At 37.7% G+C, this 13144-nt stretch overlaps 1 protein-coding gene across 1 annotated transcript in view; it reads left to right on the top strand.

Moving 5' to 3' along the window:
- The window catches only part of RAB27A (RAB27A, member RAS oncogene family), a 79326-nt gene extending 67775 nt beyond the window's left edge, over window positions 1–11551 (top strand). The window contains exons 4-6 of the mRNA XM_008584264.1: window positions 4137–4222; window positions 5970–6073; window positions 11424–11551. Coding sequence (XP_008582486.1) covers window positions 4137–4222; window positions 5970–6073; window positions 11424–11551 — 318 coding nt within the window. The remainder of the gene's footprint in view (window positions 1–4136; window positions 4223–5969; window positions 6074–11423) is intronic.
- Window positions 11552–13144: the final 1593 nt, after the last annotated feature.

Below are 13144 nucleotides of genomic sequence, written 5' to 3'. Positions count from 1 at the left end.
TTTTTTTTAACATGCCCTTTATCAGGTTGAAGGCATTCATTCCCTTCTATTCCTGTATTGAGTGTTTTTATCATGAAACCATGTTGGATTTTATCAAATGCTTATTTTACATCTACTGAGGTGATTATGTAGTGTATTATAGCAGTTGATTTATGTATGGCAAACCAATCTTGTTGTTCCTGTGATAAATGCCACTTGGTCATGGTGTATAATCCTTTTTATATGTTGCTGGATTCTGTTTGCAAGTATAGGGATATTGGTCTGTAGTCCCCCTCTGCCTCTTGTTTGGTTTTGGTATAAGGGTGATATTGGCCCCATAAAATGAGTTGGGAAGTTTTTTTCTTTACTGTATTTTGGAATGTTTTGGAAGGGTTGGTTTTAGTTCTTTAAATATTTGGTAGAATTCATTAATGAAGACATTACCCGAACCCGAAAAGAAACACCCTTCAACTAATGATTAAGTTAGTCCTTCTTGGTTATAGGTCTATTTAGATTTTCTGTTTCTTCTTGATTCAGTTTCAGTTATTTGCATCTAGAAATTTCATCATTTCTTCTACATTATCTGATTTGTTGGCATACAATTTTTCATAGCATTTCTTCATAATCTTTTTATTTCTATAAGGTTGGTAGTATTGTCTTTTCCTTCATTCCTGATTTGGAAATATGAGTCTTCTATTTTATCCTTGGTCAGTGTAGCTAAAGTTTTATCAATCTAGTTGATCTTTTCAAGAAAAGATAACTTATTTATTTCTACTCTAATCTTTATTATTTGTTTCTTTCTGTTTACTTTGGATTTAGTTTACTCTTACGTTTCTAGTTTCTCTGCACCACGCTCAGCCAGTGAGCAACCGGCCATCCCTATAGAGGATCCAAACCCATGGCCTTGGTGTTATCAGCACTGCACTCTCCCGAGTGAGCCACGGGCCAGCCCTCTTACGTTTCTAGTTTCTTAAGGTGAAAGGTTGAGTTGTTGATTTGAAATCTTTGATATTGGCCCCATAAAATGAGTTGGGAAGTTTTTTTCTTTACTGTATTTTGGAATGTTTTGGAAGGGTTGGTTTTAGTTCTTTAAATATTTGGTAGAATTCATTAATGAAGACATTTGGGCTTGGGCTTTTCTTTGTGGGAAGTTGATTACTAATTCAATCTCCTTCTTGGTTATAGATCTATTTAGATTTTCTGTTTCTTCTTGATTCAGTTTCAGTCATTTGCATCTAGAAATTTCATCATTTCTTCTACATTATCTGATTTGTTGGCATACAATTTTTCATAGCATTTCTTCATAATCTTTTTATTTCTATAAGGTTGGTAGTGTTGTCTTTTCCTTCATTTCTGATTTGGAAATATGAGTCTTCTATTTTATCCTTGGTCAGTGTAGCTAAAGTTTTATCAATCTAGTTGATCTTTTCAAGAAAAGATAACATTTATTTCTACTCTAATATTTATTATTTGTTTCTTTCTGTTTACTTTGGATTTAGTTTACTCTTACGTTTCTAGTTTCTCAGCACCACGCTCAGCCAGTGAGCAACCGGCCATCCCTATAGAGGATCCAAACCCATGGCCTTGGTGTTATCAGCACTGCACTCTCCCGAGTGAGCCACGGGCCAGCCCTCTTACGTTTCTAGTTTCTTAAGGTGAAAGGTTGAGTTGTTGATTTGAAATCTTTCTTCTTTTTTAATATATGTGCTTACAGCTAATAAATTTCTCTCTGAGCACTGCTTTAGCTGTATTCAATAAGTTTTTTATGCTATGTTTTTGTTTTTATTTACCTAAGCATTTTCTTGGGTCCCATTGTATTTCTTCTTTCACCTATTTGTTATTTAAGAGTATGCTGTTTAATTTCCACATATTTGTGAATTTTCCAAATTTCTTTCTGTTATTGCTTTCTAATTTTACTCATTGTTGTTGGAGAACACACTCTGTATGTTCTGTCTTTTATATCTGTCACTCTATTGATATTCCCTATTTAGTAAGTCATTGTTCTCATACTTTCTTTTAATTCTTTATACATGGTTTCCTTTAGTTCCTTGAACATATTTATAATAGCTAATATAAAGTCTTTTGTCTAGTAAGTTCTGTATCTGGGCTTCCTTGGGAATAGATTTTTTTTTTTTTTTTTTTTTTTTTTTTTTTTTTTTTAGGTGGCTGGTTGGTGTAGGGATGGAACCTTTGACCTTGGTGTTATCAGCACCAGACTCTAACCCACTGAGCTAACTGGCCAGCCCAGGAACAGATTCTATTGCTTGGTTTTCCCCCTATGTATGGGTCATATTTTCCTGTGTCTTTGTGTATCTTATATATTTTTTGAAAATAGTACACTTAAAATAATATAAGGTGGCAACTCTAGAAATCAGATTCTTCTCCCCCATCCCTGGGTTTCTTGTTTTTTCTGTTTGTTTATTTATTTCTGTGGTTGCTGTTTGTTTGTTTAGTAACTTTCTGGGCTAATTCTATAAAGTCTGTATCATTTGTGTACGCAGCTACTGAAGTCTCTGCTGAGTCAACTTAGCCTCTGCTCAGACAGCTAATGAGTGAACAGAATTTCTTAAATTTTTTGAATGAATAAGTCTCTTGGCCTTTTCGAGGGGCTCTGTGTGTGTGTTGGGGCATGTGTTTAATGCTACTTCAGGCAGTTCGCAACTCTGCCTTAGTTCACAACTTTCTGCTTGAGAAGAACCTCAAGGTTGGTCAGAGGAAGAGACTAGGGCCTTTTCAAGTCCTTATTGGGCATTTGTAGAGCCCTGCACATGAACATGGCCTTGTAGGTTCCAAGGAGTATTTGGGAGCTTTAAAAATCTCTCTATGGATACCTCCTTCCCCATTTATTCTTTTAAGTGTTTTTTGATTAGACTTTTGTTAGCACCAACTGGTATTGCTACCTCTAGTAGCTGTGATGTTAAATAATTGCTGCTGATTGTTTTCAACAAATGCCTTAAAGGATAGGGCTGTTCTCATAGAGCAAGCTCTTAGTGCAGTCAAATAAAGAGAAGGCCTGGGGACGGAGCTTTTCACAGAGCTTCCTGACAGTTTTCTGAAGATGGGACTTTTAGGGAGCTCTAAATCTGTTCTGTCTCCACTGTCTGCAGTGGCTGCTAGGCTGATGGCTTTCACAGCTATCCTAGTTGTGTACATTTGTTGGTTTTTAAGGCAACTGCATAGCTGGGGCAAGGGGGATAGAAATAGGGCAAGTTAAAAACACCACAAAACTTACTGTTTTTACTAATAATCAGCAATTTTTCTTGAATAAATACTCCTTGGAATGTTGCAAGCCTTTTTTAATTTCCAGAGTTCTGAAAAAGTTGATTTTGAAAATTTCCACCAATGGTTTAGTTGCTTTTATGGAGGAAGAGATTTTTGGAGGTCCTTCCTTTGCTGTTCCAGGAGTGCTTCCTATCAAATTATTATTATTATTATTATTTTTTAAAAAGATGACCGGTAAGGGGATCTTAACCCTTGACTTGGTGTTGTCAGCACCACGCTCAGCCAGTGAGCGAACCGGCCATCCCTATATGGGATCCGAACCCGGGGCCTTGGTGTTATCAGCACCACACTCTCCCGAGTGAGCCACGGGCCGGCCCCCTATCAAATTATTTTAAGAGCACTTTTAAAAATGGATGGGGACAAGACATAAAAAAGTAATATTTTGTAAAACTAATGACCTGAGGGAACTTTGAGGAAAGGCAAGCCAATTATTATTTTTTATTTTTTATTTATTTATTTTTAAAAGATGACCGGTAAGGGGATCTTAACCCTTGACTTGGTGTTGTCAGCACCAGGCTCACCCAATGAGCCAACCGGCCATCCCTATATGGGATCCGAAGCCGGGGCCTTGGTGTTATCAGCACCACACTCTCCCAAGTGAGCCACAGGCCGGCCCCCAATTATTATTTTTTATACAAGTTGTCTTATTTACATAGTTTATAAATTTACAAATTACATAATATGTATATGTTTTTTAATACGAATTATTGTATTATCCAAATAAAAAATTTTGACATAAAATACAAACAAGATTGTATTCCAAATGGTATTCTCTTTTGAAGTTTGGATACCTTGAGGGTTTGTACTAAATAGAAAGATGAGAAATGTTCACTGCTCTGTTCTCTTTTGTTTTCTTTTTTACTTTGCTATTTCAGGTGTACAGAGCCAACGGGCCAGATGGGGCCATTGGCAGAGGCCAGAGAATCCACCTGCAGTTATGGGACACAGCAGGGCAAGAGAGGTCTGAGATCTTCAGTTATGTGTTTCTTACTGAGAGGAAAGGGAAAAACAGCTATTCTCATCACACAGTGGTCTGAGTAGGAAAAAGCCAGCTGATTACTTGATTTGCACCTGGATAAGACATGCTGGCAAATTAGCAGGAAATTTATCAATCTGAGTCGATAATGGTGGCTTTATTTCATACAAGGCCAAAAGAAAAATGAATCCTTTTTGAAATGGACTTTCTTACTTGTGGACTTTTTTCTTCTTTTTTCATACTAGTACACTTTTCTCCATTTTCTCCATTTACTTTGCTATTTATTCAACCACAAGAAAGCTGCAAAGTTACATACATTAGTCTTAACTGATTGTTAGAACCTAGTAAAAAAATCTGGTTGAATTAATTCATATGGCCAGAGGTTACTTGACCAAAATAAGCCACAGGAAATCTTGATATAAAGATTTTTTAAGTTACTTACAGCCTCTGTTTTCTCTCACAGCTACCTTGAAGGATTTTGCTTTTAACTTTTTTTTTTTTTCTTTTTTGTCTTTTTTACTGACCGGTAACAGGATCGCAACCCTCAGTGTTGCGCCTGTACAGGGAACCGGCAATGGGATCGCAACCCTTGGTGTTGCACCCGCACGCGCTCAGCCAGTGCGCGGGAACCGGTCTCCACATGGGATCCAAACCCTCGGCGGGAGTGCCGCCACGCTCCCAAGCGGCGCACTCTCCAGTGCGCCACTGGGCCGGCCCAACTTTTAACTTTTTATTATGGAAAACTTCAAGCATATTCAAAAATAGAGAGGATAGTATAATGAATCCATGTACCCGTTACTCAGTTTCAACAATTAGCAAGTTGTGGTCAATCTTATTTCATGTATGTCCTTATCACTTCTCAGCCCTCTTCATTATTATTTGAAAGCAAATTCCAGACTTTATATTTCATTTGTAACTGTTTTGGTATGCATCTGTAAAAGATAAAGACTCTTTTTGTAAAAACATTTATCACAAATATTTGAGAAAAAGCTAATATTGCTGATTAGATGACAAATTCATACCAATATTTTCTTCTCTGGAGCCTGTCTATATTTATATTTCATTTGTAACTGTTTTGGTATGCATCTGTAAAAGATAAAGACTCTTTTTGTAAAAACATTTATCACAAATATTTGAGAAAAACCTAATATTGCTGATTAGATGACAAATTCATACCAATATTTTCTTCTCTGGAGCCTGTCTATAGTCACAGACTTTGTGTATAGGCAATGTGAGAAGAAACTGTCAGAGAGAGAGAGAGAGAGAGAGAGAGAGAGGAGACAGTAGAATAAAGCCTTGGAAGGCAGAGTATTAAGAAAGAATAGGGTCTGAGTACTGTTCCCATCTTAAAGCCAAAGAAATGGTTATCAGTGATAAGAGATTTCTGTAGAGACTGAAATTAAAAGATCATGGAACACATTGTAATGTCAAGTCAAGTTTCACAGAAGGAAAACATACACAGTAAGCACCATTGCTTCTGACCTAATTAACTCAATGTACAATAAATTCTTGGCTGAGACTAAGATCACGAGTTAGTTCTTATCCATGTTCAGCAGGCGGGGTTGTCAAATTACATGGTCTGTTAACACATAAACTTATGTAAGTGATAAATAATTTTGGAATATCGTCATATATTTTGTTATTATTAAGAAAGCTGAAGGCATTGCTGGTAGCTTTATATTTCAGGAGTGGGGCCATGGTTTAGGTGACTGATCTGCTTTTACATTCCTAGGTTTCGTAGCTTGACAACAGCGTTCTTCAGAGATGCGATGGGTTTTCTTCTACTTTTTGATTTGACAAATGAGCAAAGTTTCCTCAATGTCAGGAACTGGATAAGTAAGTGTTATTGTTTCCCTGCCCCTAATCCCCACTCCCAGAAACAGATTGCCCTTATGTTCTACTGCTGTTATGAGTTGTTTTTGGAGGAGTTCCTAGTTCACATGCTGTCTAAAGGAGCAAGGTTTTTTACTTCGGGGCAAAGATAACTGAAATATTCTGCTTTTCCTAGTAACGTTAACTTTGATTTGTTGACTGCTTCCCATGCTCCAGATACAAGGCAGCACTTTACATGTAATCTCCTAATAAGTCTATTCAACAGAGGGGACTCTTGTCCCCATTTTATAGATGAGAAAATAGAAGCCTAGAGAAGTTAAATCTTTAAGTATCTGATTAGAGTCCTGCTTAGTTTTTAACACCTGGCAAAAAATGACCTTTGTGAAATTTTCTGTGATAACTTTAGTTGGATTAGATTTTTTCCTGTCCTCTTAACTCCTGTTACATTTTGCACCATTTAAAAGATCTTTATCACGTACCATCTTATTCTATAGTTATATACATATAAGCTCTTTTCCTTAGTGAGATTTTACAAATAACTAATTTACTTTTTATGTAAGTAATTCACAATCTTTGTAGAAAATCACCAATATCACACCCCCTAGACTTCCCAAAATAAACATTATTAACCATCATTACTGGTAATACTTTCATAGCTCTTATAAATGCTTCAATATATGCAGTTAGTGGTTCTCGGATGTGATAGTTTATCTGAATCACCTGGAGGGCTTGTTAAAGCACAGATCACTGGCCCCACCCCCAGCATTCCTAATTCAGCAGGTCAAGTTCTCAGGTGATGCTAAGACTGCTGGTCCACAGACCTTACTTGGAGAATCACTGAATTAACTCATTTAATTCTCACCTTGACCCTATGAAGTAAGTGCTGTCATTATCACTATTTACAGATAGGAAAACTTAGGTGGTCAAATAACTTCCTCAGGGTCACACAACTAGTAAATGGCAGAGCCATGGTTCAACCCTAGGCATACTGGGTCTTAAGTCCGTGCTCGCAGCCACAACGTTGAACATACATATAAGGTGTTAACAGAGCACAGAGCCACTCTGGAGACCAGAAACTTTTCATGTTAGAGGTAACCACAAAGCAAGTTTTGAAGGAAGGTTGTGGTTGGGTATTCAAGAGTGTGGGAACAACACGTGTAACAACTGACAGGAAAGAAAGGACATAGCTTCTACTGGAAATGGTTCATGGTTTCGTCTTGCCTATGGAGGGCTTGTTACCCAAGTTGCCCCTTGCGGTCAAAGGACAGTGTCCCAAAACTCCATGCAATGTATCAGACATGTGTTAATACTCAGGAAATGCTCACCAACTTGACTTTCTCTTGATAAGCTATGATGAAGACAATTTCATAATGAGGAACTAAAATGTCAATACTTTTCTGGTTAACTAATAAAAAATAAATTAGGCCATAAACTTTGAAGTCTTACTGTGAAAGTTTAGGTTGCTTTAATTTCATTCTGGGGTGCAATGAGTAACAAATATGAGGATTTTTTTTTTCAGTAGTTAAACTATTTAGCTTAGTTAAAGCTCTTTTGGTTTGATTAAATTGCTTTTTATAATTATGACAATTTACAGGCTTTCAGGTGAAAAGAAATAAAAGCTGTAGAGTAAGAATTTTAGTCTCTCTTAGTTCTGGTGATAGAATCATTTACTATTTATTCTGGGTCTTTTCTCCTCATTAAATCCTATATCTCATTTGTTTTAAATGAGTTGATTCTGCCCTTGGATAATAGAAAAATGTGAAAAATATTTTAGATAGAAATAGGTTAGTTGATAGGAAGACAATTCTTTTAAAAATGTCATTGCTAAGGAGAGAGTATGTATGAAAAATGAGAGAATATATATNTACTGACCGGTAATGGGATCGCAACCCTCGGTGTTGCGCCTGTACAGGGAACCGGCAATGGGATCGCAACCCTTGGTGTTGCACCCGCACGCGCTCAGCCAGTGAGCGGGAACCGGTCTCCACATGGGATCCAAACCCTCGGCGGGAGTGCCGCCACGCTCCCAAGCGGCGCACTCTCCAGTGCGCCACTGGGCCGGCCCAACTTTTAACTTTTTATTATGGAAAACTTCAAGCATATTCAAAAATAGAGAGGATAGTATAATGAATCCATGTACCCGTTACTCAGTTTCAACAATTAGCAAGTTGTGGTCAATCTTATTTCATGTATGTCCTTATCACTTCTCAGCCCTCTTCATTATTATTTGAAAGCAAATTCCAGACTTTATATTTCATTTGTAACTGTTTTGGTATGCATCTGTAAAAGATAAAGACTCTTTTTGTAAAAACATTTATCACAAATATTTGAGAAAAAGCTAATATTGCTGATTAGATGACAAATTCATACCAATATTTTCTTCTCTGGAGCCTGTCTATAGTCACAGACTTTGTGTATAGGCAATGTGAGAAGAAACTGTCAGAGAGAGAGAGAGAGAGAGAGAGAGAGAGGAGACAGTAGAATAAAGCCTTGGAAGGCAGAGTATTAAGAAAGAATAGGGTCTGAGTACTGTTCCCATCTTAAAGCCAAAGAAATGGTTATCAGTGATAAGAGATTTCTGTAGAGACTGAAATTAAAAGATCATGGAACACATTGTAATGTCAAGTCAAGTTTCACAGAAGGAAAACATACACAGTAAGCACCATTGCTTCTGACCTAATTAACTCAATGTACAATAAATTCTTGGCTGAGACTAAGATCACGAGTTAGTTCTTATCCATGTTCAGCAGGCGGGGTTGTCAAATTACATGGTCTGTTAACACATAAACTTATGTAAGTGATAAATAATTTTGGAATATCGTCATATATTTTGTTATTATTAAGAAAGCTGAAGGCATTGCTGGTAGCTTTATATTTCAGGAGTGGGGCCATGGTTTAGGTGACTGATCTGCTTTTACATTCCTAGGTTTCGTAGCTTGACAACAGCGTTCTTCAGAGATGCGATGGGTTTTCTTCTACTTTTTGATTTGACAAATGAGCAAAGTTTCCTCAATGTCAGGAACTGGATAAGTAAGTGTTATTGTTTCCCTGCCCCTAATCCCCACTCCCAGAAACAGATTGCCCTTATGTTCTACTGCTGTTATGAGTTGTTTTTGGAGGAGTTCCTAGTTCACATGCTGTCTAAAGGAGCAAGGTTTTTTACTTCGGGGCAAAGATAACTGAAATATTCTGCTTTTCCTAGTAACGTTAACTTTGATTTGTTGACTGCTTCCCATGCTCCAGATACAAGGCAGCACTTTACATGTAATCTCCTAATAAGTCTATTCAACAGAGGGGACTCTTGTCCCCATTTTATAGATGAGAAAATAGAAGCCTAGAGAAGTTAAATCTTTAAGTATCTGATTAGAGTCCTGCTTAGTTTTTAACACCTGGCAAAAAATGACCTTTGTGAAATTTTCTGTGATAACTTTAGTTGGATTAGATTTTTTCCTGTCCTCTTAACTCCTGTTACATTTTGCACCATTTAAAAGATCTTTATCACGTACCATCTTATTCTATAGTTATATACATATAAGCTCTTTTCCTTAGTGAGATTTTACAAATAACTAATTTACTTTTTATGTAAGTAATTCACAATCTTTGTAGAAAATCACCAATATCACACCCCCTAGACTTCCCAAAATAAACATTATTAACCATCATTACTGGTAATACTTTCATAGCTCTTATAAATGCTTCAATATATGCAGTTAGTGGTTCTCGGATGTGATAGTTTATCTGAATCACCTGGAGGGCTTGTTAAAGCACAGATCACTGGCCCCACCCCCAGCATTCCTAATTCAGCAGGTCAAGTTCTCAGGTGATGCTAAGACTGCTGGTCCACAGACCTTACTTGGAGAATCACTGAATTAACTCATTTAATTCTCACCTTGACCCTATGAAGTAAGTGCTGTCATTATCACTATTTACAGATAGGAAAACTTAGGTGGTCAAATAACTTCCTCAGGGTCACACAACTAGTAAATGGCAGAGCCATGGTTCAACCCTAGGCATACTGGGTCTTAAGTCCGTGCTCGCAGCCACAACGTTGAACATACATATAAGGTGTTAACAGAGCACAGAGCCACTCTGGAGACCAGAAACTTTTCATGTTAGAGGTAACCACAAAGCAAGTTTTGAAGGAAGGTTGTGGTTGGGTATTCAAGAGTGTGGGAACAACACGTGTAACAACTGACAGGAAAGAAAGGACATAGCTTCTACTGGAAATGGTTCATGGTTTCGTCTTGCCTATGGAGGGCTTGTTACCCAAGTTGCCCCTTGCGGTCAAAGGACAGTGTCCCAAAACTCCATGCAATGTATCAGACATGTGTTAATACTCAGGAAATGCTCACCAACTTGACTTTCTCTTGATAAGCTATGATGAAGACAATTTCATAATGAGGAACTAAAATGTCAATACTTTTCTGGTTAACTAATAAAAAATAAATTAGGCCATAAACTTTGAAGTCTTACTGTGAAAGTTTAGGTTGCTTTAATTTCATTCTGGGGTGCAATGAGTAACAAATATGAGGATTTTTTTTTTCAGTAGTTAAACTATTTAGCTTAGTTAAAGCTCTTTTGGTTTGATTAAATTGCTTTTTATAATTATGACAATTTACAGGCTTTCAGGTGAAAAGAAATAAAAGCTGTAGAGTAAGAATTTTAGTCTCTCTTAGTTCTGGTGATAGAATCATTTACTATTTATTCTGGGTCTTTTCTCATTAAATCCTATATCTCATTTGTTTTAAATGAGTTGATTCTGCCCTTGGATAATAGAAAAATGTGAAAAATATTTTAGATAGAAATAGGTTAGTTGATAGGAAGACAATTCTTTTAAAAATGTCATTGCTAAGGAGAGAGTATGTATGAAAAATGAGAGAATATATATGAAAAACAGAGCTTTAAGAGTAGCAGTAAAGGGCTGGCTGGTTAGCTCAGGTGGTTAGAGCAGAGCCTTGCAATGCCAAAGTCAAGGGTTCAGATTCTCGTGTTGGCCAGCTGCCAAAAGAAATAAGTAATTAGGAAATCCTTCAAGTTTCTTTTCAAATGAAGGACAGTCAGGTATTTCGTGTGTTGGGGAGCACTCACACTTTTGAGGGTTACTACATTCTCCCGTCACTCTGTGATATTAATAAACTTGGGTAAGTGCTTAAGGACAGGAGTAGTTTTACGTTTCTTCCCCATTCATTGTTTTACAGATTGGATTATTGATGCTTTGAAAGCATTATATCGTTTCCTTATATTGTGTTTACATTTACAGTTTTCAAAGCACTTTTGTATGTATTCTCCATTGATCATACAGTTTTTTATTGTATGATCTATTTACATATAATAAACTTTCTTATATTAATAGGCCAGCTACAAATGCATGCATATTGTGAAAACCCAGATATAGTGTTATGTGGAAATAAGAGTGATCTGGAAGACCAGAGAGTAGTAAAAGAGGAGGAAGCCAGAGGACTTGCAGAGAAATATGGGTGAGTATTTCTGTGGAGAAATCTAAAGAACACATTTTCAATATAAACATTAGCACATGAATGAGTAATAAAAAAGACAAATGTGAAAAATTTTTAAAAAACTGAGCTGCGGGCCTTGGGAGGTGTCAAATGATCTACTTTTCATATTAATAGTATGTGATAGTGGGAGCCATAGAAAAAGCATGGGCTGAGGGCATCCTTCAGTGCTCTGGATCTATTTTCTCAATTGCTTGGCATTTGCAGAAAGGCAGCTATACATGCAAATGTGCTAACTGTGTAAAGCCTTCTTTCCAAGATGCAAACAGGACACTTCTGGGATAAGGAAATCCTTTATGTTCAGCAAGGACCATTCAAAGCCAGTTCATACACTGTCGTAGAGGGCTCTAGCATACAAGAAGGCCTTATTGGGTATTGCAGACCAGGTGCTGGTTTTGAAATTTCTGTGATGGGAGAGGAGTGTGAAGATCCCCCTTGGTTTAGGCTATGTTTTTGTGGTAGAGGGTCAGCAGGATACTGTCTTTCTCCTTGAGTTCTAGGAATAGGATTATAGTAGAAGCAGCGTGAATTGGACATGAAAGGAGTCAGCTGCTGCTTTTTAAAGTATTAAAGTGTCAAGGGCACTTATACAAATGAATTTGTACTTTACTTTTTACCTCTAATACAATGAGAACTCAAATGTAAGTTCAAACCCTTACTATTAAAAGTGGACAGCAGCAAGCAGGGTTGAGAAGGGAGGAGAGGGGGATAGAGATGGTGTGGTATGATAGGAAATAACCCAGCTTGTGGCCTTGGTGGTTAGGCAGACTCCAAGGACACCAGGGGAGGGCTTTTCCCTTTTCATTGTGTGACCACTGCTTTGTTCTTCCTTGGGTTGATGGAGGTTCAGAAACACTCAAGGATGGTGTTTTCACTGGGAAGGGAGTGGAGGGATAAGTTGGCCAGGTGGGAAGAAGCCAGACTCTGAAGAACTTTGAATACCAGCTAAGGAGATTAGATTCGATTCCTGGGTGACAGGGAGTTGCTGAAAGCCTTTGAGCATGGAGGGATGTCATGCATACTTTTCAAGATCAGTCTGGGGGCTATAGGTGGGGAAAAATAGAGGGAGGAAAGACTACATACAGGGAGATAGAAGTGATGTGTGAGGTGGTGAGAGGCTGGATTTGTGGAAAAGAAAAAGGAAGAGTAAATCAGAGAAAACACATAGGGTGGGGCAGAACAGAACTTTACATCTTTCTCAATTCTAGCTCACCGGGGGATTCCTTTCAACCACACTGGCTTATTCTGGCAAGGATTTGCAACTGGATATGAAGGTTTTCACTCTGGGGTAGATGGTGTTTAACCATGTTAGAATCACCTGGGCAGCTTTCAACACCTACTCACGTCTGGGCCTCATTTCCGAGCTTCTGACATAATTGGCCTGGAGGATTTTATCAGGCAGGGTTTGACTGGAGAAGTATACCTATATATGAAATTGATCTGTTACAGGGATTTGACCATATGCAATTGTGCGAGTGGGCCAAGCAGTCTCTGCAAGTTGTTGTCTGTGTCTGAAGCTTGAAGTCCACACGACAGGCAGTCAGGAAGAGAAAATGGATGT

Source organism: Galeopterus variegatus, unplaced genomic scaffold, assembly GCF_000696425.1.
Source record: "Galeopterus variegatus unplaced genomic scaffold, G_variegatus-3.0.2 Scaffold3192, whole genome shotgun sequence".
In the NCBI taxonomy this organism is placed as follows: domain Eukaryota; kingdom Metazoa; phylum Chordata; class Mammalia; order Dermoptera; family Cynocephalidae; genus Galeopterus; species Galeopterus variegatus.
The sequence above is the reverse complement of the archived record's forward strand: the minus strand, read 5'-3'. Positions and strand labels throughout refer to the sequence as shown.